The 27,829-nt window shown below is 46.1% G+C and overlaps 1 protein-coding gene across 1 annotated transcript in view; it reads left to right on the top strand.

Moving 5' to 3' along the window:
- The window catches only part of POLR1A (RNA polymerase I subunit A), a 74,268-nt gene that overhangs the window by 35,186 nt on the left and 11,253 nt on the right, over positions 1-27,829 (top strand). The window contains exons 15-27 of the mRNA XM_019443894.2: positions 10,525-10,674; positions 12,002-12,185; positions 14,533-14,615; positions 14,732-14,890; positions 16,535-16,633; positions 17,508-17,660; positions 18,969-19,051; positions 21,024-21,189; positions 22,094-22,315; positions 23,179-23,393; positions 25,354-25,521; positions 26,448-26,583; positions 27,065-27,222. Coding sequence (XP_019299439.2) covers positions 10,525-10,674; positions 12,002-12,185; positions 14,533-14,615; positions 14,732-14,890; positions 16,535-16,633; positions 17,508-17,660; positions 18,969-19,051; positions 21,024-21,189; positions 22,094-22,315; positions 23,179-23,393; positions 25,354-25,521; positions 26,448-26,583; positions 27,065-27,222 — 1,976 coding nt within the window. The remainder of the gene's footprint in view (positions 1-10,524; positions 10,675-12,001; positions 12,186-14,532; positions 14,616-14,731; positions 14,891-16,534; positions 16,634-17,507; positions 17,661-18,968; positions 19,052-21,023; positions 21,190-22,093; positions 22,316-23,178; positions 23,394-25,353; positions 25,522-26,447; positions 26,584-27,064; positions 27,223-27,829) is intronic.

The following is a 27,829-nucleotide window of genomic DNA, read 5'->3' as shown; positions in this document are numbered from 1 at the left end:
CCTGTTTTTGGTGTCAGGGTAATGCAGTCTTCATAGAATGAGTTCAGAAATATTTTCTCCAGTTTTCTCTAAGTTTGTGTAGTACTGGTATTATTTTTTCTTAAATGTTTGGCAGAATTAACAATGACTCCATCTTGAACTGATTCTTTGTAGGAAGGTTTTTTAACTAAAATTTCTATTACATGTAGGGCTCTTCAAGTTATCTGTTCTTGAATGAGCTTCAGTACTGTGTTTATTTAAGGAATTTGTCATAAGTTGCTGAATTTATTACAAGCATAAATCAATTCATAATATTTGTTTACTATTCTATTTATAGAATCAGTAGAAGGGTCACTTCACTCATTTCTGATACTGGTGATTTGTATCTTTTTTTTTTTTTTTTTTTTTTTTTTTTTTCAAATAAACTCTACCCCCAGTGTGGGACTCAAACTCACTGAACTTGATCCTGAGATCAAGAGTTATATTTAAAAATAAAAACCCCAGGGGCGCCTGGGTGGCTCAGTTAAGCATCCGACTTTGGCTCAGGTCATTATCTCACAGTTCATGAGTTCAAGCCCCCCGTCAGCCTCTATGCTGACAGCTCAGTGCCTGGAGACTGCTTTGGATTCTGTATCTCCCTCTCTCTCTGCCCCTTCCCTCACTCATGCTCTGTCTCTCTCTCAAAAATAAGTAAAAACATTAAAAAAAAAAAAAAAAAGTTTCATGCTCTACAAACTGAACCAGCCAGGCGCCCTAATTTGTGTCATCTTTCTTTTTTCCTGATCAGTTTGCTTAGAGGTTTATTCGTTTTGCTGTCCAAGAACCAGTTTTCATTGACTTTCTGTATTTTTGTTTGCTATTTCATTGATTTCACTTTGATCTATATTATTCCCTTTCTTCTGTTTACTTTGGGTTTGATTTGCTCTTTTCTCATCATTTGAGGTTAAAGGTGAAATCATTTGATGGGGGCCTTTTTTCCTTTTTTTGTGTGTGTAGGCATTTAGATATAAATTTTCCCCTTAAATTCTGCTTAAGTAGCATCATATAAGTTACTATGTTGTATTTTCTTTCATTTCAAAATAGTTTCTAATTTTCCTTTTGGCTTCTTTTTGACTCATGAGTTAATTAGAAGTCCATTATTTAGTGTCCACATATTTAGAGATTTTCCAGATAATCTGTTATGTATTTCCAATCTGATTCCACTGTGGCAAGAGAAACATACATTGGGTGACTGGAATCCTTTTAAATTTATTGACATTTGTGTATGAGATTATGTTTACTATGGTGTATCTTGGTAAATATTCTGTGTACCCTTAAAAATAATGTATAATCTGGGACACCTGGGTAGCTAGTTGGTTAAGCGTCCAAATCTTGGTTTCACCCAGGTCATGATCTCATGGTTTGTGGATTTAGACCCTGTATCAGGCTCTATGCTGACAGCATGGAGCCTGTTTTGGATTCTCTCTCTCACCTCTCTCTGCTCCTTCTCTGCTGTCTCTCAAAATAAATAAATAAACATTAAAAAAAATAATCATCTATGATCTGCTCTTGAATTGTGTGCTCCAAAAATGTCAGTTAGGTTCAGTTAGTACATAGTTCAAGTCTGCTGTAGCTTTCCTGATCACTGTCCTTCATTGCCTGGTGTCCATTGTCTTGAAAACCACTGTTTCATATTCATGTCTGCTTTTATTGTTGTTTTTAGTGGAAGAGTCCTCAGGTCACTGTTGCCCTATCCTGGCCAGAAATGGAAGTCGGTTTAACAGAATGGATGGGGAATTTTGCAATTTAAGATTAAAATCCATAAGTATGGATAGTGTAGTTCAAGGAGCGGTATGCTTTTTCTATGAAAGCCAGATAGTGAATATTTTAGGCTTTGCAGGTCATACAGTCTCTGTTGCAAGTAGGGCAACAGCTCAGCTCTGCCATGGTAACTTGAAAGCAGCCATACACAACACGTAAATGAATGAGCATGGCTGTGATCTGATTAACTTTATTTACAAAAACAGGTAGTAGACCAGATTAGACCTATAGGCTATAGTTTGCTGACCCTTGGTATAGTTGCTATATGTATTTATCTACTTTACTATTTACATTGATATTATTTTTATTATTTTTATTTATATGTCTTTCTTTTGTAAGCCATCTCAAGTTATCTTGGAAGTGAGGGATTATATTTTAAGTCATTAAGTGTCCAGAATTCATTAGAATTTTGTGTAAACATAAGCAGTTTCAAAATAGAACTAAATAGTACACAAAGAATATATATCTAGAGCCATAAATACGTTGATTCCCTTCAATCTGGGAAGCCAGCCAAAGGAAATAATCTGAAATGTAGAAAAAGCTACTTGAAAAAAATAGCCCATTATACACCATGGTGTGCCATGGTGGAAAATTAGAAAAACCTGGATACTTAACATTGGCGCTCAGTAAATTGTGGAACATCCATTTGTTAAGATATTATGTAGTTGTTTAAAAGAGTGGTTTTAAAAGACCGTGTAGCAGGCTGGGTAGTTTTCTGACACGATGTTGGGAAAAGTAGACTACAGGATTCTATGCAGTCACATTTGCAACTGTATTAAGCATGTGTATGAGAAAACGTGTTGCATAAAAAGATCAAAATGATAGAATAATTTGGTTCATGTTAGGAATAATTTCTTTTTCATTTTATAATGTTTCTGAGCTAAGATTATTACCTTTTAACTAAAGAAAACTAGAAAGTAGGCCCCGGTTTTATTTGTGTCGCAGTTGAGATTTTTCAGTGTTTCTTGTGAGGTTCCAGTGGGCTGTTATTTCTTTGCAAATAGGTGTAAAAGAGGAGAGTGACTACCCTGCACCAGAATTTGTTAGTGGCTCAGTCTGATTCTGCAGAGAAAAGTCATGTTCAGAATCAGGAGATAAGGAGCTTAGCTTAGGCAGTTTATTTGTACTGCCTCAGAAAATGAAGTCTTAGGCTCTTTCTCCAGGGCATTTCATGCAGCCTCTTAAGTGCTTCTCTTTCTGTTTAAGAATCTGAGGTCTGTCAACATTTGTTGAAAGGACATATGAAGAAAAAGGATTTGACTGTCATTGCAGATCTCAAGTGTATATAGCTCAGTGAGTGTTTGCAAAGTGAATATAACTTTGTAAAGTGTCACCCAGATCAGAAAGTAGACTCTCAGCCAGCACTCCCTTCCAGACCCCTGTCAGTTTTTACCCCTCCCCAAAGATAGCCACTGACCTACTTCTAACACTAAAGGTAAGTTTTGTCTTTTCTTGAACTTTATGTAAGTAGCATCCTTTGGTAGATCATATCTCTGTGTAAGTCACTCATGGTATCACATATAGCAATAGTTAGTTCATTTTCAGTGTTGTTATGGTATTCCATTATGTGATTACACCATCATATGTTTATCCATTTTACTGTTGATGGACATGTGGCTTGTCTTCATTTGGCTATTATAAAAAGGGCTACTATAACATTCTTGTATATATTTTTTGTTGAACATATATATGTGTGTGTGTGTGTGTGTGTGTGTGTGTGTGTGTGTGTGTGTATTTTGGTGACTAAATACCAAGGAATCAAACTGCTGAGTCATAAGATCTATGTTCAGCATTAATAGATTTATTAATAAACAGCAACCTGGAAGAACAGCACAGGGCATGAGAATTCTGGTTGCTCCTTAGCCTCAGCAGAACTTGGTATTATTGTCCCATTTTGTTTATTTCTATTTAATTTTAGCCATTCAGATGGGTTTGTAGTGGCACCTTATTGTGGTTTTAATTTACATTTTCTTAATGACAAGTGAGCTTGGGCACCTCTTCATATGCTTATTGGCTATTAGGGTATCATCTTTTGTGAAGTGCCTGTTCAAGTCTTTTGCTTGTTTTATATTCTATGCCATTTTCTTATTAGTAGTTAAAAGTTTTTTGTATATATTCTTGTGTTAGTCCGTTGCCAAACCTTTATCTTTTAACCTAATGCTGTTTTCTAATGATTGGAGCTGTTTCATTAATATAACTCACCAGCATTTGCCTTTTATGGCTAGTCCTGTATAAGTATGCTTGCCCTGAAGGTACAATGGTATTCTCCTGTGTTATTGTCTAGTGTTTATTGTTTTACCTTCACACTAGGTCTTAGGTTTAATTGTCTGCATGAAGTTGATATTTATGGGTGTGTGTGATATAAGGTAGTGGTTTCCTTTTTTCCCCATATGGCTGTCCAGTTGATACAACGTCATTTGTTGTAAAGACCAACATTTTCCCACTGCTCGTTAGTATCTCCTGTCATAAATCAACTAGTCATATACATGTGGGTCTGTTCCTGGACTCTGTTCAGTTTCATTAATTTGTTTGAGTCCATTGTACCAGTACCACACTATCTTAGTTATTGTAGCTTTATCCTACTGACTTCTGATAGTAAAAGTCTTCAGCTTTGTTCTTCTTCAAGACTGTCTTGAATATACTTGGTCCTGTGTATTTCCATATAAATTTTAAAGTCAGCTTATAAATTTCTACAAAAAAAATACCTGCTAGGATTTTTATTGGGTTTACATTGTTCCTCTGGATCACTTAAGGGGGAATCAACATATTTACAGTATTGAATTTTTCAAGTTATGAACCTAGTATGTTCTTCAATTAATGTAAGTCTTATATATCTATCATTAGACCCATTTCCTGGAATTGCTATTATAGATGCTATTGTTTATTAAATTTAATTGTTTATGATTGCAATGTAGAAATGCCATTAATTTATGTATATTATTCCTGTATTCAGCAACCTTGCTGAGTTCAGTTATTCGATCTCTGTCCTTCAAATTCTTTTTAACTATAGAAGTAACTGAAGTTTGTTGTTAAACAAAAATCAGTAATGTGAAAGGAGAAAGGAAAAATTCCCTCCCTCCCCAACCCCATTCTCTGTGTCCACACATACTCTCATAAAAAATAATTAAGAATGAGATATTATACTTGCTCAGAGGAACCATGAATCATGATTAAATCTGGCATTCAGTTTTGAGCTTATATTTTAAATTTCTTTATCCATGACATCCTGGTCCTGAGGTATGAGTTTTCCTGACCACCAGGCAGGCACCTGGAACTTTTTTGACTGATTTGTAAGCTGGCTTACTTTGATTGAGCCGCCAGGGCTTCCAGAGGGAATTCCATTATTTCAAGCAGTCTGTATTTTTAATTTGGACCACCCTAACAAACTCTGAATGTGGCAAGAAATTCATTTCACTGTTTTCATGTGAACCTTTCTTGTGATTGCTTTGGGATATATTTAGTTCACTTAATGATATATTGTAGGTCTCATTCTGTGTTCGTACATGTAGATCTATCTCATTCCTTTTAACCCATTCTGTGTTGTATCCAACGATACAGATACCATAGTTGATTTAACTGGCTCTCTGTTGGCAGACATAGATTGTTATCTGGTTTTTTACGATTTTATCTAGTGCTGTGGTGAGCACCACTTCTGTTTATACTAGTGGACTTGCATTGGTATGTATTTTATTTATTTTTTTAATGTTTAGTTTTGAGAGACTGGGGAGGGAGGGGTAGAGAGAGAGAGAGAGGCAGACACAGAATCCAAAGCAGGCTCCAAGCTCTGAGCTGTCAGCACAGAGCCCGACGCAGGGCTTGAACTCACAAGCCGTGAGATCATGACCTGAGCTGAGGTCGGATGCTTAACCGACTGAGCCACCCAGGGGCCCCCGTTGGTATGTATTTTAGATGAGTTCCCAGCGATGTGATTGCTGAGTCAAAGGGTGTCAAATGTAAATACACATTACAAACTTCTTTTTTAAAGAAATCTTTTTAACTTTTAAAACACGTTTTAAAGTTTAATAACAGTCTTAGTCTAAAAAAATGTCATTATTATTCTCATAGATACTGCTACCTCTCACAGTTTAAAAGAATGTTGCGGATAGTCTTTTCTCCTTAGCATCATAGTTTATGACCAGAAAGTAAATGAAACACTGCTGGGATGTTATTGCAGAAGGAAGCTTAAAATCATCTTGTCTGACTCCGTTGTTTTTCTTATTGAGATATAATTCATATTTAACACAAAATTTACCATTGTTAAAAACAGTTTAATTCAATGACTTTTAGTTTGTCTGCTATATTGTACAGCAATTACCACTAGCTAATTCCAGAACATTTTCATCATCACCAAAAGAAACCCTGTACCTATTATCATCATTGGCAATTCCTCCTTCATTCCCAACCATCACTTCTGTCTCTATGGATTTGCCTATGTCAGACATTTCATGTAAAAGGTGTTATACAACGTGGGGTCTTTTGTGACTTGCTTCTTTTACTTAATATAATATTTTCAAGATTCATTCACATTGTAGCATAAACAGTACTCCGTTCTTTTTTATGACTGGATGATATTCCATTGTATGGATATACCTCATTTTGTTTATCTGTCAGTTGATAAATGGATATTTTGGCTCATTCACCTCTGTGACTGTTATAAATAGAGCCACAGGGTGTATTCATGTGCCAGTTTTTGTGTGAATATGTATTTTTAGTTCTCTTGGCTGTATAGCTAAGAGTGGAATTGCTGGATCATATGGTAATGCTATTTTTAACTTTTTTCAGGAACTACCAAACTGTTCTCCAAAACACCTGTACCATTTTACATTTCTGTCAGCAATGCATGAGCATTCTCACTGCTCCACATTCATACCAACACTTACTTCCTCTTTCTTTGTTTCATCTTAGTGGGTATGAAGTGGTATCTCGCTGTGGTTTTGATTTGTATTTACCTAATGACTAATGATACTGAACATCTTTTCATGTGCTTACTGGCCATTTGTAGTATCTTTGGAGAAGTGTTTATTCAAGCCCTTTGCCCATTTGGTGATTGACCTGTTTGTCTTTTTATCGTTGAATTCTAAGAGTTCTTTATATATCCTAGCTGTTAGATCTATATTAGATATATATGTTGCAAATATTTTTTTTCATTCTGTGGGTTGTCTTTTCACTTTCTTAATGTGTCCTTTGACATACAAAGATTTTAATTTTGAGAAATTTATCTACTTTTTCTTCTGTTGCTTGTGCTTTTGGTGTCACATCTAAGGAACTGTTGCCCAATCTCAGGTCACACAGATTTACAGCTATTTTTCCATCTAAAAATTTCAGGGCTTTAACCCTTATGTTTAGGTCTTAGATTCATTGAATTTTTGTATATGGTGTGAGGTAAGAGTTCAGCTTCATTTTTTTTACATGTGGATATGCAGTTGTCTTGACACCATTTGTTGAGCATTCTTAGCACCCTTGTCAAAAATTAATTAACTGTAGATGTATAGGTTTATTTATGGACTCTTCCATTGATCCACATATCTATCTTTATGCCACTATTATGTCCTAATAATTGTAGTTTTGTTGTATTAAAATCCGGAAGTGTGAGTCTTTTAGCTTTGTTTTTTTTCAAGATTGTTTTGACTATTCAGGGTCTGTTGCGTTTCCTTGTGAATTTTAGGATTAACTTGTTCATTTATGCGAAACTGGCACTTGGAATTTCAGTAAGGATTGCCTTAAACCTGTAGATCAATTTGGGGACTCTTGCCATGTTAACAGTCTTCTGATCCATGATGTCTTTCCATTTATTTAGATTTCCTTTAATTTCTTTCAACATTATGTTATAGTTTTCAGCATATGACTTTTATTACACTTCTTTGGTTAAATTTATTCCTGAGTATTTTATTTTTTGGTGCCTTTATAAATAGAATTGCTTTATTAAATTCATTTTCAAATTGTTAGTGTTAGTGTTACTGTGTTACTGTGTTATTGTTATTGTTACTGTCAGCAGTTGTCAGTTTTTCTATGTTGGTCTTGTGTCCTTCAGCTTTGTTTGAAGTCATTTACTAGCTCTGATAATTTTTTTGTGGATTTAGCATTTTCCATGTATATCACATCATCTGCAAACAGAGGTGGTTTGGCTTCTTCCTCTCCAATCTGGATGCCTTTTATTTCTTTTCTTGCCCAGTTGCCCTGGCCAGTACCAGACAGGTCCAATGCTCTAGTACATTGTTGAATAGAAGTGGTGAGAGCAGGCATCTTTTCTTATTCTCGATCTTAAGCAGGAAGTGTCTAGTCTTGGATTATTGAGTATATTAGCTGTGGGTTTTTCATAATGCCTCCCCTTTTACTATTTTTTTTAAGTCTATTTATTTTGAGAGAGAACACAAGCAGAGGGGAGGAACAGAGAGAGAGGGAGAGAGAGAGAGTCCCAAACAGGACCTGCACCGTCAGCTCAGAGTCCAGTGCGGGCCTCAAACTCACAAATCGTGAGATCACGACGTGAGCCGAAATCAAGAGTCAGATGCTTAACTGACAGCCACCCAGGTGCCCCAAATGCCTCCCCTTTGTTAGGTCAGTGCCATTCCCTTCTATTCCTTTTCTGTTAAGTGTTTTTAGCATGAAAGGGTGTTGGAGTTTGTCAAATGCTTTGCTTGTTCTGCCCTCTTGACTTTATAGATGAGATGGTAGGTCCTGTTTCCCTGTCCTCAGTTGGTTGGATGTGCGTGCTTCTATTACCTTGCGCAGAGACTTGCTTTCCTGACTGTGCCCAGCCTGGCAGTCCCTGCTCTCCATACGGTGATTTGATTGAAGTGCAGCTAGTGCAGCTAGTGGTTGGCATGACAAGGAAGCCTCACGCTCCTGCCTTAACTTCCTCACCCTCTCCTGGCAGTGCCAGCCTTGTGGAGAGTGTGTCATGACCCTGCTGGTCGTCTTCTGCTGAGATCACGTGTTGTCTGCTTCTTTAAAGGCACACTTGCCAGTTGTCCTCCCACTTCTGATGCACATGCATTAAAAGGCAACCACTGTGGCCCCATTGTGCACATATAAAGACACTACTTTGTGGGGCCTGGTACAGGCGTAGAGAGAGCTGTTGATGCCAGCTGATGGCTTCCAGCCCCTCCTTAGCCGTCATGCCTGTTGCTCTGGCCTGTTTGCTCCTGGCCTGCTGCATCTTTGGGAATGCGTGCTTTTGGCCCCTCTGGAGTCATGGTTATCCCCCAGGTGCTGCTGCCCTCCCTTGGGTTCTCAGTAGAGCAGCTGCTTGAGAAATTGCCTCTCCTAGCCTGCAGTTAGCAGCCACTTGTTGAGCGGATGGCGACTGGGATGCACCCAACTGGGCAAAGGAAGGGTGCCCTAGCCTCTCAGTAGCCGTAATTAATTCCAGGCAAATGAATTTATTTCTGGTGTTAGCCAGTAAAAGCTTATTGGGCGGGAGCCATCAGGTTGCTAGTCACATAACCAGTGGGTCTGGTGATGTGCCTCACTCAACTTTAATGACCATTTCTAAAGTACTTGTCCTTCTTGTCAGCACCACTTACGGGGCTTATTCTCTAAGGCATTTATGTAGCCTCAGTTGTCTAGACCAGGAATGTATTTGGAACGAGTGAGCCTGTTAAAAGTAAAATCAGAACATGTCACTCCTGTGGTCAAAACCCCCAAGTAGGTTTCCTTCACACTCACACTAAAAGCCTTCTGCCTGAAATGCATGGTCTGATGTCTGCATGGCTCCTTTCCTCACTACCTCGTTAGTGAGGCCTTCCCTTCCCGTCTTATTTAAAATCCTAAATATTCCCTCCCTCCTCCCCCCGCTCTACCCGGGGTCCTTCCCTGTTTTATTTTCCTCCAGGGATAATCCCCTTTGGGAATGAAGGTTCCACCAAAGACAGACTGATTTATACATGACTTTTCCCAGCACCTGGCCCACTCAATATATAATTGCTGTGTGAATGGGTGGATTTTATCCATTCTGCAAATGACCAGTGCTCAACCTAAGAGCATAGTCATTTTGCCCCACAGTACATGACCAGTCAGTGGTGGATCAGACACTGGAGCACTCATCCCTAAAGCTTCTCAGTCAGATGCCTCAGCCTCCTGTGTGAATCTCTTCGGAAGGAGAGCTCTCCATTCTTTCTCTGTATCCTTTCCTTCCTTGGCACCCGCCAGAAAGTCAAAGCTGTTCTGTGGGAGGATGTTATTGACTATATGTAATGACTGCACGTAATAATCGTCTATTTTGATGTGGCCTGAAGATGAGAGAAGGATGCCTTTGAAGAGCGTTCTTTGACCTTTGCCTCAGTCCTGGGCCTGTCCTCTGGGAGAAGGCAGCTGCACCTCCACTGCTGTTGTTGTGTTTATTTTTTTTACCTTTTTTTTTTTTTAAACCATATACTCAAATCTTTCTCTGCTATGACCCCACAGAAATTTGTTTCTTCTCCTTCCTTTGGTCTATTCAGGGACTTAATCCTCAGGTCTAGAAGATTGTTCACTTCAAGAATCATTTTAGGAAATAATCCCATTGGCGTTCTTAATGGTGTATGTTTGTTCCTGTTCCTAAGCCCCCTCCTAAGCCATGTGAGTGAAAAAGAACTGAGATCAATTTGTCCTACAGAAGTGGAAGTGTCTGTTTTTCTTGCTCCGCCTACAGATCATCAGAATGGAGTTGTCTGGCTTTTCAAGGTGCATAGGGACAGGAGGTCCTAAAAGGGAGCTCCTCACCTTTTCTCCCCACAATCAGCATTATCTTCTTTTTCTCTCCAGGTTGTGTCAACGCTGCTCATAAACATAATCCCAGAGGACCACATCCCACTGAGCTTATCGGGAAAGGCGAAGATCAGTGGCAAAGCCTGGGTGCAGGAGTCTCCTAGGCCTGTTCCCGGCTTTAACCCTGACTCAATGTGCGAGTCCCAGGTCTGGCTGCCTAGCTGTGTGGGTTGGAGACATCTAGTCCCAGTTTTAGGCAAATTGATTTAAAATGGAGACAGAGAAAGGGGACAAGCCCATAGAAGTGGGCGTCATGGTTCATAAGAGAGGGCCTTGTGTCCGAGTTGGTGTCAGTTTTTAGTTTTAGAAAGAAAGGGTCAGAGTTCATCACTAGCATTTGACCCTCAATATAAACCTCACAACCCACTTGAGGAGCAGAAGGCCTCCAGACTCAACTCTGCAAAACTTGGAATTGCAGAGCCTGAGCTTTCCCTTGAGGCTCCTGAGTGGCTCGAGATCACAGACCGACCAGCTGTGAGGTTGCACACTTGCCAGTTCTGTGGCTAAGGAGCCAGGCCTTGGGGAGGAGGCCCAGGGCAGTGGAACCTGGGCACAGTGCTCCTGCAACAAGCAATAGTGGCCCCACACTAAAGAGTTCCAAGCCTTAAGTCCCCGGCTCACAAGTGCTTTGTCACAGGGTCTAGCAGACATTCCATTTCAAAGTGAAGCTGCCACTTTGCTTTCCTTTTATAGATCATATGCTTAATGCATACTCCATTATGTACCTAGCAGTCCTTCCTTTAATTAGCTTCTAATGCTTTATCCCAACTTTATAGAAGTACAGAAGTCTTAAAAGATGTTAGAAAGGTTATGTTGTTCTTACTTCTAGGGTCCAAGGGAGGGAGTACCTAGGCCAAGGTCATGGTTATGAAGTTTACGCTCTGGATGCTCTCATTTGTAGTCACAAGGGTACTTGACCTCAAGTCAGTATGGGCAGGGTTGTGGTGTAAGAGGACATGTAAACACTGAAATGTCTGCACGTGTGTGTGTGTATATAGTATAGTCTCTGGAAAAAAGTAATTTAAAAATATTGGTCTATATGTCCTCATCTCCTTTATTTGGAAAAAATACGTTAGGGACACCTGGGTGGCTCAGTCAGTTAAACATCTGACTTTGGCTCAGGTCATGATCTCACAGTTTGTGGGTTTGAGCCCCACATCAGGCTCTGTGCTGACAGCTCAGAGCCTGGAGCCTGCTTCAGATTCTGTGTCTCCCCTCTCTCTCTGCCTCCTCCCCACTCACAGTCGGTTTCTCTCTCTCTCTCTCTCTCTCTCTCTCTCTCAAAAGTAAAAACTAAATTAAAAGAAAAAATATATTAGTTCCGTTTATACCCTACATCTTTCCATCAAGGACTTGAGGCAGGTTACAGTGGAGGTACATACACAATAAGGTTAATAAAACACAGAGAAGGGAGGGGGTGGCTTACACAGGAGGTGTCACCTCCACTCCAGCGTTGGTGTTGTCCCCTGCACAGGTGATCATCAGAGAAGGGGAGCTGCTCTGTGGGGTGCTGGACAAGGCACACTATGGGAGCTCTGCCTATGGCCTGGTCCACTGCTGCTACGAGATCTATGGTGGGGAGACCAGCGGCAAGGTTCTCACCTGCCTGGCCCGCCTCTTCACCGCCTACCTGCAGCTCTACAGAGGTTTCACCTTGGGTGAGTGCTGGGCGTTTGGCCCCGCGGCTCCCTCTCTCCTAACCAGCACGCCCATCGGGATGTCTCCCTGACTCTATTAGCAGCCTCCAAGGGAATGGCCAGTCTCCTTCTACAACTATGTCTTCACTTGACTGCCAGCAGCATGACACAGACATGTTCCTTCTCGGTGCTTTCCACCACTCCCTGATGGCCAGCATTTCTTCACCCTCCTTGGTCCTTATTTCCATTCTGTCCTTTTCTCCACCCAGCCTTCATGGTTGTCTATCCCTGACACTGATTTTTCACACTCGAACCCACCTCCATTCTTTCCTGTAAGCGTCCTTCCAGAATTCCTTGGGCACTCCATGTTCCAGAGACCACCTTCTTCCCTACTGTCAGAACTGCCCACACTTCCCAACACAGCTGAGGCATCGGTGCTGTTGGAAACACCATGTTGGGGCAGACCTGCTGGGGTGATCCTAAGATAGGAAGAAGAACTCCCTTGTCTCCTCCCTGGAAATGAGCACACACCGTTTGAGGAAGTTGGCTCTGATAAAGACAGCAAGCGTGCTGTTATTGTCTATGCCTTGGGCTTACTCAGGGTGGTGCGTCTCCCAAGGACACAGAGTGGAGTCTGAGCCCTTCTGCTTTGTTCCTGTGAGGAATACGTGACATGCTGTGTGTTGAGCCTGAGCCACAGTGAGTGTTAGCACTGTCTAGTTGGTGATTAAAGTAAGACTCTGTGCTTTGCAGACTTCCTTGTGTGCAGACATGGTGGGAATCCCATTGTGGGGCCCATGGGCCACCTCAGCTGGAGCCTATTCACTTGCCTGCAGTGGGGCTCGCGTGGTTATATGATAGATGTTCATTGTGGCAGAGTAGAAATAAATACAGACATGATAGTGACCGAAAGTCACCCAGCATTCAAGCCATAAGCAATAACCACTAATATTGATTTTATGTGTGTCTTTCTAGACTTTCCAATATAAACGCATTCAGAGAAAAATGGGATCCTACACTACACAGTTTTTGTAACCTTTTACTCCCCATTTTGGAATGTATTTATATACGTTCTTTTGGACAGGTCCTACATCCTCAGGTCTGTGGCTACAGATTATTCTAGTTGTGTAGATGTACCATAGTTTATTTAACCAGTCCTGTAATTAGACATTTAGGCTCTTTTCCTGGTTTTCACTTTATTGCCGGGAATCCCGTCTTTAAAAATGAAAAGTAGCGGAAGATGCCACACCCAGCTCACGATGAGGACCACACCTAACAAGCCGTGCCCGCAGCACTGCGTAGCACATGGCACAAAGAGAATTCAGCCCCCAGATACAAAAGCCTCCCAGAGACCACGAGACAGAAAGGGAACAGGGCCAAGCTGGGTCCAGCTCTGAGGGAAGGGCGAGCTAGAGACATTGCCTTCCGCTCCCGCCTTCGTAGCCAGAGGTCAGTGAAGGGACAGCAAAGTGGCCCGGAGCTGACCCCATGAAAGACCCGCTTTTGTGGTTACGGCTTCCTCACAGAGGGACTTTCTTTCCTCCCTTACTTGTATGTGTTCTTCTGAGCCCCTCAAGCTTCCAGAATGTTGCATTGGAAATTCCAGCTGTTTTAGCTCAGCTTCTGAACAGTGTAGCCATTGTTTGTCTTCCCATTCAGACCTTGGCTGAGGGACTTTTGAGCCCAGTAGCGCTCGACAGATAACAGGCAGCAAGTGGTTAAAAGATGAAGTAGGGGGAGGTCCCGCCTAAGGTGAGGAATTCCTCAGCCCTTTGGGGCCAGAATGACAGGTTTACGGAAGCGACCCAGGCTCCCGTCCCCCAGGCTCCCGTCCCGGGGAGCAGCCTGCAGTGATGGGCCCTGTCACCCGGGCTCAGGTGTGTGCCTGCACACACACACAACCATGCAGGGTGGGCCCTGTGATGTGTGCCTGCTGGGAATCAAAACCAGGATGTTCTTTCCCTCCCTGTCTTCTTCCTCAGTTTTCATCCAAAACCTCGTCTTCACCCCATCCCATTCATTCATTCAACATGTATGTATTGAGTGGAGTGCAGTCTAGCTGGTGGCTAAGAGCACAAGTTTGACTTGGCCCTGGGTTTACTTTTCTGCCTATGGAACATTGGGCAGGTAGCTCAGGTTTGAGCCTTAGTTTGACTATTTGTAAAATAGGGCTTCGAATGCTTAGCCTCTGGGAAGCACTTAGGAGATGGTGGCAATCTCTTCTTAATAACTATGTCAATATCGTCATCGTTATTCTGGTGCTTCCTGTGTTTATGGAACCGTGTGCCGTGCCCTGACCTCCCCAAGCTTACAGCCTGGTGAGAAGTTAGGCCCGGTCCCCCGAGAGTTTGTCTGTCTCACTTCACAGGCGTGGAAGACATTCTGGTTAAGCCGAAGGCGGATGTTAAGAGACACAGAGTCATTGAAGAGTCCACCCACTGCGGGCCACGGGTGAGGAGGGCCTGGGAGGCTACAGCCTACTGCAGAGGGTCGGGTCTCCCATGGAACAAAAGCCACACCTTCATCCCTTGGCTGCTGCCTGTGACGTGTTCCTTTTCTCATCCTAGGCTGTCAGGGCTGCATTAAACCTGCCAGAAGCTGCGTCATGTGACGAGGTCCGAGGGAAATGGCAGGATTCCCATCTGGGCAAAGACCAGAGGGATTTTAACATGATTGATCTGAAGTTCAAGGAGGAAGTGAACCATTACAACAATGAGATTAACAAGGTTAGTCCAGCAGCGTGTGCACTTATCACCACCATTTTGAATGCTGGTTTTTAAAAAAATTACATTTTGCTTCTCACTTAGGGCCCTGTGGAGCACTTTGGCTCTTTAACAGCTGACTGGGTGAGATGTGAGGTGGGATGTATAGAATTCATCATTTTGAAGAGCCAAGGGCTTTGTGCTCTTACTCGGTTAATGCTGAGAGGGCATGCTTTGCACTTCTTTTTCGTTTTAAATGTTTGTGTTTTGGGGTGACTGCATCCATGGGGACTGAAGAATTCCTCTGGGGCCACTGTGGTGGAGGAGCAGAATGAAGGACCAAAAATACTATTGCCACTTAACATGGAAGCTGGGGGTGAAAGCCTGGGTTCAAATCCTGTCTGCCATGTGCTTGGTGTGTGACTTAAAGGCAAGTGATGTAAGCAATCTGTGTCTCGGTTTACTAGCCTGGAAGGAGGGATATGAGGAACACTTACCTCACAGCGTTGCTGAGAGGATTAAGGAGCTAATCTACACTATGCTCTTGACACGGTGGGAGCACTCTGGAAATTCTCCAGAGCCCCTGTCTGCTTTTCCACCAAGCCAGTTCTTCTACATCGGAGAAAGGAGAGGGAAGTCCCTGCACAGGCCAAGACCACGGCCGGGGCTCTCCACCATCTTGCCTCAGAGCTGGGGCTTCCAGTCCTGCAGCTTGAAGGAGCCAGCCTGGCCCTCACCCTGCCTTCTGGACCACAAGGCCCAGCCTGAGGGGGAGAGGGAGAAGCAAGGCCATTGCTCAACAACAGTCGGTGTTTGCCTGGTGCCCTCTGAACTGGCTTCCAGGATCCCTTAGCCTGCCAGGAATGCAGACCTCTCGGTACAAGTGCTGTCCCTGAGAAGTTTTCTTCGGAGGAGCCTTCCCAGCACTGCTCCGAGAATCTGGAGGCCCAGCTTCCAGGCTTGACTAAGAATGCTGGGGTGTGGTCTCAGAAGCACCTCAGAATCGCTTCTTGTCCCACCAGCAACTCTCTTCCCACTGCACACCCCCCACTCCCCCCGCCCCATCTCTCCTACGTGGGTCTGGGTCTCTGCAATCCTAGTAGAAGCTTAAATAGACTCTGAGCCCCTCCCAGCGCCTCCTCAGGCTCCACCTAGAGGGTTTTGCTCATGTCTGCTGGCCCTGGAGGCAAGGCCAGACTCCCACGTGGTACTAGGGCAGCATGTTGGTAAATGTGAGTGTGTCACGGGCATTGGTCCTCACTGCCAAGTGTGCAGGAACTGAGGCTGTGCTCTGCTGGGCAGATCCACAAGGGTATCACCTCAAATTTTCTTTTTAGCCAGCTCCTTTTTAGACTCACCAACTGGATATGCTGGCCCCTCTAGTTCTCCCTTTTTATTCCCATTTGCCAGTGGCAAGAGCCTTGAGCTTCTTGGCAGAGGGTGTCAGGAGGGTGCAGCACGTGGGGGCCCTCATCGTTAGACTTGTATCTAGGAGTTCTAGCAAAAAGGATGGTTGCCAAATGAGACTTCTTACCTTGAGTGGGATTTGGCCCTTATCTCTAGATAAATAGTCTGAATTTATTGCTTCCGTATCCCAGGTTTACCTTGTGATTTGGGATTTCAGATGGGAGTGAAGTCACTGACTTGATGTCTTTATTTAATCTGCAGGCATGCATGCCATTTGGCCTGCACAGACAGTTCCCAGAGAACAACTTGCAGATGATGGTGCAATCTGGAGCCAAAGGTTCAACTGTAAACACCATGCAGGTGTGAGCAAAGGCGGACTGGCTGGTTTGCCAGAGGGATGGGATGATTGCAGGAGGCAATTTTCAGATTTCTTTCTGATTTTAAAAGGGTCCATGTTGCCATATAAAACGTGGCAAGTACTAAAAAATATAAAAGCATATAGAAATTAGTACCGTTAGCACATCAGTGTTAGAAACAAACACAGATATAAATGTGTGCGTGTGTGTAATCAGTCTTATCTGAGGTCCTGTCATGGTCTGCTTTCTTCATTTTTTAGTATATTGTAAGCACTGTCCTAGAGGTTTCTTTACCCTTAATTTGAGGCCCGTTACCTCCTCGGGGTCCTGCAGTACTTTTGTAGCATGTTTGCAAATGTTAACATTTCTTTTCAAAGTCTTGATGACAGTGTAGAGCAGTGTAGGAATGGGTTTAAAAGGCTGAAGGCCTCAGCAAGTCCCTTGACTAGAGTGAAATCCAGACACATTGCCCTCCTCCCCACCCCCCACCAAGAATATTAATAGGTGGTTTTATTTTCTTTTGTCCTTAGAGTCTAAGGATTACAATAAGTTACTTTTTCTCGTGGGCCTCAGTTTCTCCATTAAGGCCCTTAGGTCCCTTCTGGGTATAACACCAAATGGTTCTGAGACATGTCTTCTTTTGCAAACATCGCCCATTTACAACTGACCCCAAATACTAAAATCTTGATCAGTCAGCAATAGGAATGCGTAGTTCTCTTCTTGAAACATGAGCGCCTTTGGTTAGTTGGAAAATCTAGTTTGGCCTTCAAAATCCAGTTTTCACGCAGCTTTTTTTCGAGAGCAAGCCCTCCCTCCCTCTGCTAGGAAGCAGCATTAACACATGTGTGGATCTCTCCTTTGGGTTTCCTTTCCTCCAGATCTCATGCCTGCTGGGCCAGATTGAATTGGAAGGTCGGAGACCCCCCCTGATGGCATCTGGCAAGTCACTGCCCTGCTTTGAGCCTTATGAATTCACCCCCAGGGCTGGCGGCTTCGTCACTGGCAGATTCCTAACTGGTATCAAGCCTCCTGTATGTATTTTGGTTTTTCCTCTTGCCTCTTCTCATTGCTAGGCTCAGTGGTAGGAGGCTTGTGACCCCTACCAACAACTTGGAACAAGGACAATCGAGTAATAAATGCCAAGCCATTTGTTGCTTTCTCACTAGACCCTATGGCCCACAGGGACAGTATGGATGCCACCCTGTCATGTTCAGCATTATAACACCAGAGCTTTCACAGCACCTGGAACATCATGAGTGCTAAGTGTTTGCTGAAAAATGAAAAGATGGGTAAGACCGATCCTAGGTCTGCCTTTTCCTGCCATATGCCCTCTCTATGCTGTCTTCCCTACTTTGAAGGCAGTTAGAGAGGGGATGCCCCTCACCAGGGTGCCCTCTGTTGCCAAAAGGAACATCATAGAGATTTATTTCACACTCCACCCCCACCAAGAGTACCTCCCATGGCTCCTCCTTCACGGTGGGAAAATTGACTAGCTGTGGCAAATGTCTAGTTCTTGGTCAGCAACAGACTTCTCCCCTAAGAAAAGGTTTTCTCCTCACACTTGTCAGAAATGGCTTTTTGAATGTTAGTACCTTTTGTTCCTTGGTTAGTGCATCTCTGCAAGATCAGACAACTAAATCCAGGTCGTGAAGAGGACCGGCCTTTCGTTTCAAGGCCACCAACTGCTCCAAGGGCTCATCAGTCCCACATGGGTTCTCCAGTGACCATCCATGGCCTCTGACAAAGGATGGAGGAGAGATGATACGGACCAGAACTTTTTAAACTCTGGTTGTGACCCCTTAGTGAATCATGAAATCACTGTAATAGATAGTGACTGTCATTTCTTTGTAATAAAACAGAACAGGGTAGTGAAGAAAACATTCAAGTAAGGGATAGGACAGTTTCCTAAAGTTTTCCTTTGAGTTTTCTATCTGTATGTCCATGTTTGCTGATTACTATCATAAGTGTATTTCTTGTGGTGAGTTAGTTAAAACGTTTGGAAAAGACTGTGTACCTCTGATAACACTGTTGGAAGCAGAATTCAGGGATGTGGACCGAATGGAAGAGTGATAAAGCCCAAGTGCCATTTCCATTTGGAAAGTGGGGTGTGCGGTGTGGGATAAAATACTGAGGGTGGAATGCATGGGTGCAGGTGGAGCTCCTGGCAAGGTAGGGCAAAAGGTAAGCCACAGGGGAGGGCAGAAGCCACTGGGGCCATTGGACCTGTCTGGGCCGAGAGCCACAGGAGATCCGACTAGGCTGCTGTTGGCCTGCACCACCCTTCAGGAAGCACCCTTCCTCACGGCCACCTCTGGGGCCCGGCCCCGCATCTCCCACAGGAGTTCTTCTTTCACTGCATGGCAGGGCGAGAGGGTCTGGTGGACACCGCCGTGAAAACCAGCCGCTCCGGCTATCTCCAAAGGTAAAAAGCACCTGCTCTGCCCCTATTAGACGGGGTCTGTGTCCCAGGACTAGTCACCTCCATGTTGTCATCTTTCACATTGTCGGTGATGGTTCACTTATAGTCCCTTTGGGTGAAAAAACTTTTTAAAAATGGCCATGGGTGGCCTGGGACAGAAAATGCAGATAAGCTTCCCCTTCTAAAAGATTGGTAGAGAGTGAGCTCAGAGGTTTATACGGAGGGCCCCTGTGTTCTGTGGACGCACACCATTCCCCCCTACCCCCTCAGGCCTGGCTCTAAGTCCTGTTCTCTGGGAACTCGGGTGACTACCCCACAGGGAGGCAGAACTCCTTTATCCTGCCCTCAGAGGTTTTCCTGTCTCTGCTCCAGCCTTGTCCTCTCTCCTGCTGCTATGTTCCAGATTCCCCAAAGCTGCACTCCTTGCTATGGTCCCCTCCCCCTTGACTGCCAAGGCTGCAGCCCATGGGGTTGGGCCAGGAAAGGGAAGGGTGGGTTTGGGGTGGACAACCCTGGGTGGTGGGGCAGCAAGGAAGCCATCTGCCGAGCTGGCGGCACCATGTGGAGAGCCAGCATTCAGCACCGCTGGGCGAGTTCCCCTCTCGGGCATGGATCACACGGCCGTTTCCTTCCCTGAGCAGGGGTTACGCCCCACTTCCCATTTCTTAAATCGTTCAACAATATGTGTATAACATAGAAAAAGCTAGAAAACAAATGATCAAATAAGTCTGGGGTGAGGGGATTCTTGTGTGGGGTGGGAGTCCCTGAGGCCAATTAGATAACACTGGGGGGGAAGATGTGAAGGGTCTTTGTTGGAACAGAGGAGCAGCCACCATCGGAGTAAAGTACATAAGCCTCCGCGAGCTCCATCTGCCAGTGGAGGGTTGTGGTGGGGAGGTCCCGTGCAGGGCTTCAGACAGGATGGATCGGAGGAGGCCAGCCTGGCTGTGGTGGAGTTCTAGCCGGACGTCGGAAGGCTGCACCCCAAGAGTGGCCATGGAAAGGAAGAAGCCGTTGTGAAGACGTAGAGCAGCTGGCTGAAACGCAGGAGGAAGAAGCAGAGAGGCAGCAGATAAACCTAGTTGAGTTTTCAGGCCTGAGTGGCAGCTCAGAGACACAGTTGACAGAGAAGAGAAAGAAAGTATGTGTGGCGTGAGGAGTCAGCAGGAGGTTATTCAAGCAGCCATGTCCCGTGGACCTTTAAAGACAAGGCCTGATGGTCAGAAGAGGCCTGGACGCACAGCCTTGTGGGGCCGTTGCTGGTGCTGAGAGCGGGGCCCTGCGGGCAAGGAGAGCAGAGCAGAGGGCTCCAGACAGCACCTGCAGCATTTGCAGCAGAGGGGAAGTGGTGCTCAGCACCAACCTCACCAGGCCCTGGGCTGGATGCCAAGAAGACAGTGGTGACTGACACTGAATTCTGTCCTTGGAGCTTAAGGGAACAGTGGCTCCTAGAAAACCTCCTGTTAAGGTGGCAGGAAGAGACAGGGGCAGAGTGGCCAGAGGTAAGCTAAGGAGCCAGTACCAGGTGGTAGGAAGAGAGATTGAGGGAGACAGCTGACTACTGGGAGCACTGAGGAAAAAAGGCACCAGGTTAGGGTTAGCACATCAGCATTTAGTTCCTAATGTGTCCTTAGTTTCCCTGGCAAATATCTGGACTAACCACACTGGAGAAGCACTGGGTGGGTAGCAAGCCCTCCTGCCTTACCTGCCTTATGGACCTACTGATGCTGGTCCTTGGGGAGCTCTTCAGTGCAGGGGAGTGAAAGGCAGGCAGCAGTCCCGGCTGCTGGGGCTGGATATGGGAGCCAGGGCCAAGCAATGGCAGCTAGCCTCTCGCGCACGCGGCTGCAACTTCCTCCTCCCAGAAAACTATCAGGAAGCTCCCTGGTCAGGAGCTGCTGTAGCACAGAGCCTGGGCCATCGGAGCCTTGCCCAGCTGCCCTTTCCACCGTCCGCTGCCCTGCTCTCCTTGCAGGTGCATCATCAAGCACTTGGAGGGGCTGGTCGTCCAGTATGATCTGACAGTCCGCGACAGTGACGGCAGCGTGGTACAGTTCCTGTATGGGGAGGACGGCCTGGACATCCCCAAGACACAGTTCCTGCAGCCCAAGCAGTTCCCCTTCCTCGCCAGCAACTATGAGGTAGTTGGCCTGACCAGACCTGGTGCCTGGAGGTGGTGGGGCCCGCAGCTGCATGTGGGCCTTGCACCCTGAGCTTTGCCATGCAGTGAGGTGGCTGTTGAAAAGCAGAGTGGGAAAAGGTTTATAAAGCACCGGTCGATGCCTTAAAACATTTGACATTTTCATAGCCCCTCAGGGGACTTTCATCACATGAGATAGCAGAAACACACGTGCACCTCTGGAACAACAGCTACCATCTGGGGGCATTTGCCACGTGCTGGGCCCTAAGCTAAAGTGCACTGTGGGCAGCGTGTGCTTTTATCCTCACCACAACCTGGGGAAGTAGGTATTCTTGTCCGTTTTACAGCCGAGACCATGAGTATCGGAGCTGAAGTGACTAGCTGCTGTGTGGCAGGGCCAGTGTCTGGACCCAGGCGTGTCTGACACACAGGCTGGTGATCTTCATACCATGCCTTGCCACTCCCAAGAATGACCATCACCATTAACTGAGTAGTCACCTATTTTGCACTCCGATACTGAAACCACCGGGACCTGCACATGGTCATGCAGCAGATGGCAGTGTTGAAGGTTGCACTCCGGTGCCAGCTCCTTTCTCTTCTGGTGCCTGTCCCACAGCTTTGGCTATCACTTTCTCTCCTCCTTTCTCCCTAGAAACTCCCCTGGGTTCTGCAGGGGCTCTGAACATGCTGGGATGTACCCTGTTATCCCTGCAGCTCCTGAACCACCAGCTCCCAAGTCCAGGATACACAGTGAGGGCCCTGTTTAGCAGCGGGTGCTCAGCACCTATGAGAGGCGTTGTGAAGCCTCCACACGTCTTGGGCCTGTGAAGTTGTATGACCTGGCCCTGTGTCATGCCCTTATCTCTTTGGTCTTATGTCTGTAGTTTGTTTGTCTGTCTGTTTAGGTGATAATGAAATCGAAACATCTCCATGAAGTTTTATCCAGAGCAGATCCCCAAAAAGCTCTCCGCCACTTCAGAGCCATCAAAAAATGGCAAAGCAGGCATCCCAACACCATGCTGAGAAATGGCGCCTTCTTGAATTACTCACAGAAGATTCAGGCAGCCGTGAAAGCCTTGAACCTTGAGGGTGGGAACCAGAATGGCCGCAGCCCTGGGACTCACCAGGTGACTTGGGGGGGGGGTGACTGTGTCCCCGGTGCCTGGAGCATATAGGCCTCAGGGATTGAAGAAATGGGTTGTTTTCTTAATAGAAGGTATAACTGTGTAATATGGCTTTCTTCACTGTTAGGAAACAAATGCCCCTCAAATAGGAACTGAAGGAGGGTACTCTTCACAAGGGTGTGGGCCGGGTTTGGGGAAACCGATTGGGGCTGGTAACTTGGGTGCTCACCACCCCAGGTGGGCAGGAACAGGGAGAGTAGCCACCAGGAGTGGAGAGGGTAGCTGTGGGAAGGCATGGCCTACTCAGAGGCCCCTTAGAGAGGGTGGGGGATAAATGCCCAGCATTGCTCTCCTCCCACATTCCCCTCTGCTGCTGGAGCCTCCCATTAGGCAAACACAGCTGGGAGCCAGGAGGCAGGGGAACACTTTGAAGCAGTTGCTGTGGGGTAGCTTTGGGGCATCAAGTGTGTGAAAGCCTGGAAGAGGGACAGCCGTGTCCTGGTTTGCCCTAGGATGGTCCTGGCTTTGCCTTTCAACCTAGCGTTATTAATGATAGTTCCCCATTCTATTCTAAAAACATTCCGGTTTGGACAGTAACTTTCCTGGTCACCCTGCCTGTGTTCCAGTGGGCTGGGATGAAGACCTCGGAGAGTCATGGTCGGGCTCGTGCATGCCAGGATGGATTCTGTTTTATCCCTGTCCTAAATGTTGGGGTGGATTTCTCATTGTCGTCTGGTTCTGTCTCCTTCCCCTACTCTCATTTGGAGCCAGTGCCTTTGATCCTCCTTACCCCACTGGATGTCCCAGGAAAGACAGGCCCATTCCTCGTTTCCCCCCACATGGCTGAAGCCTTTCCTTCCTTTCAGATATTGAGAATGTGGGGTGAGTTAGATGAGCAGAGTCGAAGGAAATACCAGAAGAAGGCGGCTCCTTGTCCAGACCCCAGTCTGTCCGTCTGGCGCCCAGACATCTACTTTGCATCAGTGTCGGAAACATTTGAAAAAAAGGTGGATGACTATAGTCTCGAGTGGGCATCTCAAGCAGAGAAGAGTTATGAGAAATCAGAGCTTTCTCTTGACAGGTAATGGCATTGATTTGTCACAGGGCACGTGCAGAGGGAGAGTCTACGTCTCGGGCCCCTTCCTTACCTAATCTGGAAGGGAGGGCAGCCTCCTGAGTTCGAGCCTCCAGGAGGAGGGAGGGAAGTAAAATAGAAAGGACACCTTGCAGGCCCAGAGGGCTCCAAGACAGGCAAGGGCAAATAGGCAGGAATGGACACCCCTGCCTGGCCCAGGACAGAGAAAAATGCTCTCCTGGGTGGAAGCTTGCAGAAATGACTCTCTCTTGAGTTTGGTGTGGTGGCCATGGCTAATTGAGAGTCAGGGAATCTGCTCGCCATTCAGCGGCTTCTAACTCTGACCCAAGGCAAATCATTCTCTGCCCTGTGACCCTATGGCTCAGCCTTTCATGAGGGGTTGGATCTGATTTACTCTAATACTCCTTTGAGCCTTGGATTCTGAAGTCTTAAGAAAGAAGGAGCATGTGCACTCCTCAGCTTAGACTCGTTCACCAATAAATAAATAAATAGACAAACAAACCAACCCTGTGGTCTAGGCAGGTGGGAAGCTAGGCAGGTACCAGCACCGAGCCACATCAGGTTACAACATCAGAAGCACCCCCAGGGAGGCCTGCTGCAAGGTTGGTATTGGAGCGGTTGTCAGGGGATCCTTTGCACTCAGCTCGCCGAGCCTGGCCGGCAAAGCTGGAAGACCTCCAAGGTGTAGGCCCTGGCCCGGCTGCTTGGGGAGACTAGCCAAGTCCAGGAGTGTGGCTGCAGACGGAAGTTGGGAATCGGTAAAGGCAAATGAGCAAAGGCAAATGCATGAGTGAAGGAACCAGAGGGGAGGAGCAGGGCTCTCTCTCTGCCCTTTAATGTGACTTCTCTAGTCAGGCCTCAGAGAGGCCCGGTCAGAATAAATTATGCTGGGTTATCACAGCTGCTGGCAGGGCTTTCCCTGAAAGAGTGAGACCCTGATGCCCTTGTCCCCTTCACCCTTCTCCCTGCAGCTCAGGACACTGGCTCTGTACCTTCAGAAGGATGGGCAGTGCCGTGTTGGGAGTGGGGAGAGATGAACCCTGGGCGGGGGGGGGGGGGGGGGGGGCATCATTTGGGTTTGTAGGACCAAGATGGGGAGGTGATTCTGCCTCAGTGGCATTCACAGGGGACCTGTTAGCAGGCATTAAGCTCTGGGTGAATCTCTAAAGTTCTGGAGGTATTTGAAGGTTCTTTTCTGTCAGGAAGACTGATAGGTACTCAGACCTCACTGGTTTGAAGTAACTGGGAGAGACGACATGGCGGGTTAGAGGGAAGTCTCATTTTTAAAAGGAACTTGCTTTGAAATGTAGTGTTACTACTTTTTCTGCGTTCACATGTACGTCCAGTTAGTCTTCCTGTGTCAAGCCCCTTCCTGGTTCCATGTGCTGGGGAAATACAGTGTCCCTATGACTGTTCTAAAAGGAAGAATGGTTAATACATCACAAAACTGTATAGCGTGCGCACTTCCCATGTGGCCTGGAGTCGTTTGCACCGAATAAGATAGCAATCCCCCCCTTCTTCCCCCACCCCATACAGCCATAATAGTTCAGTGAACCCCTTCCTAGTTCATACAGGGGGATGGGGAGAAAAGAATGGAAGGAAAACGTGAAGAGCGAGCTCAGAAATACTCACTGCTTTGGGGACTCACGGTAACTGGTGCAGAGTGGGAACTTGGTGTTCTCGGAGCAAACACGAACGGTCCGAGCATGGATGTCTAGCACTTCAGCCACCCAGCTGAGATCTGTACTGCATAATTTAGGACATCCCAGGGTCACTAGCAGGATTTGAAGGATTAGGAGGATCATTTGCCTAGGGAAAACAAGCCCAGAAAGAGGGAGAGCTAATACTCCATGCACCCTGGCTTTGGGTGGTGTTGACAGCTCCTAACAGACAGACAGGTGGTGTCTGTGCTCCTAGCTGTGCCCCCCTCTCTACCCCATTCCAGGCTGAGGACCCTGCTGCAGCTCAAGTGGCAGCGCTCACTATGTGATCCGGGTGAGGCCGTGGGCCTACTGGCTGCCCAGAGCATTGGGGAGCCCTCCACACAGATGACCCTGAACACTTTCCACTTTGCTGGCAGAGGCGAGATGAATGTCACTCTGGGCATTCCGAGGTACGGGGCTACATGGGTGCATAGCGTGGGATCTTTCCTAAGCCCACTCCTGGGGAGGAAGTCATTCAGTGGGGGGCGAGGGGGGGGGGGCGTCTTATCCAAAATGGTGATTAGAGTTGGACTTTCTGGAGCCCAACTGGTTTCTATGGTTGGATCAGTGCCCAAGCTTCTTGGAATCTCTCTTTATCCCTCTGCCAACTCCTGCATCCGTGACCTGGGACACTTGTGAAGCTACACTCCTGGGGTCGGGACTCAGGAGCAGAGGTTGTTAACAAGCCACATGCACTTGGCTGCCTAACTCTGGGGGCACCAGTCACCTAGAATGTGACCCACAGTGGCCCTTCTGGTACATGTACACATCTATAGGGTAATGGCCACTGGACAAGAGGAAAGAGTGGGAGACTCACTTGCATTGAATGCCTGACCTTGACACTTTTTAGCAGAGAGACTGGGGTTCCTCAACTTCCCTAACCTCAGGATCCTCGACCTGTAGAAGGGCGGAGGCCAGGGCCCACCATGCAGTTGGACCATGTGGGCTGACAACTCAGGGGCAAGGCCAGGAGCATCATGGTGCCTGCATCCAGTAGGAGCACTATAGGTGATAACTTTATCATCCTTGCATCTCTCATTTGTTCCATAAGCTCTTAGTAAGCGCCCACTGTATGTAAGGCACAGGTGATAGGAAACAAGAATAATACTAGCCTGTCCTTGAGGAGCCCGTGCTCCTATGGAGAAAATTGATAGGAGGGTCACTTGCTGTCACTCACTGGGCCAGAGCTAGGACTTTCTGATCCAGCATACTTCCTTGCAATATCCCAAGGCTTCTCAGATCCCAGAAGAGCCGTAATATCTTGATAAGAAAGGCCTCGCAAAAATAGGGAATCTGGGTACCTCTTACGATTAGATGTGCCCATGTTCTGTGACAGGTTGAGGGAGATTCTCATGGTGGCCAGTGCCAACATCAAGACGCCCATGATGAGCGTGCCCGTGTTCAACACCAAGAAAGCACTGAAGAGAGTGAAAAGCCTGAAGAAGCAGCTCACCAGAGTGTGCTTAGGGGAGGTAATGGTCTCTTGGACCTGGCTAAGAGTGGGTGGAGGCATTTTCCTGCATCTTCCATCTCTGAAGAACAGATTTGCTGACCATTGAGATCCTGGGTTCAGACTCCCATGAATGAGGGAGAAGCTTTCTCTGCCAGGTGCTGAGCAGGGAGGGATGAACCAGTAAGCTTTAGAAGTAATCCATCAGTTTATAGCTTTTTCGCATGCCTTAAAAATAAAAATGCTTTCTGCAGTAACTTACTAGCCCCGCTGGAGTCTGCTCCCTGCAGCCTTGGGCCATCCTCTGGAGGTGACCCACCAGCTGTTGGTACTTGTCCCCCGAAGATTCACACTGGCAGAACTCAGTGGGGTTCCTTTGGGGTTTGGGCCTGTGGTCCCTCCCCCTCTCCCCCTAAACCCTTGGATTTCCCAAAACCATGACTGTCATGCACAGTCCCCTGGGACTCAGGCAAGTTGGGTTCTCTCTGTCCCTCTGGTTCAAGGTGTTGGAGAAAATTGATGTCCAGGAATCCTTCTGTATTGGAGAAAAACGGGACAAGTTTCAGGTGTATCAGTTGCGGTTTCAGTTCCTGCCACGTGCACATTACCAGCAGGAGAAGTGCCTAAGACCTGAGGACATCCTGCACTTCATGGAAACGAGGTTAGCACTCAGGCCGCATTTGTTGTTTGACTTTGTCATTGCCCTTGAGTGCTCCAGGCTGTAGGACTCCTGGAGATTGGCTGCATTTCTCTAAATGGATCCTTCAAGGGCAATGTTTGGGAAAACAGCAGGCCCTGTAGCCTAATTTGGAAACCTCACTGCTAATCTGGCCTGTGGGTGTGATTGCATTAACCACGCACCAGTCCGTGAAAACTTGCCTTCTCTCTGGTTGATGAGTCTTGTCGTCTTGGGTTTGGAGGCTTTAAGACGTGGAAGTATAGGTACCGGAAGGAGGAGGGAGCCCCATCACAGGGTACCACTGTAAGGTCAGACTAGCACATGGTGTTGGTTTTTGACATGATGTTCCAGGCAGCATAATGTTGTTCCTAATACATTTCTAGTCTGTGTAATAATGAGCAGTATACTGATAGCATGCTGCTTTTATTTATTTATTTTTATTTATTTATTTTTTTTTTTTAGCATGCTGCTTTTAAACCCCAATTCTAAGCTGGGGTTACCTGCAGCTTCTTACAGAGAAATTCTGGTTCCCTTCTGGTAGGGAGAATGAACATTCTTTTTTTCTCAAGTGCAAGTTAGTGCCGGACAC

The sequence above is a fragment of the Panthera pardus genome, unplaced genomic scaffold (assembly GCF_024362965.1).
Source record: "Panthera pardus isolate Hobbes unplaced genomic scaffold, ASM2436296v1 HiC_scaffold_26, whole genome shotgun sequence".
Lineage (NCBI taxonomy): Eukaryota > Metazoa > Chordata > Mammalia > Carnivora > Felidae > Panthera > Panthera pardus.
Note: the sequence above shows the minus strand (reverse complement) of the source record. Positions and strands in the feature narration are given on the sequence as shown.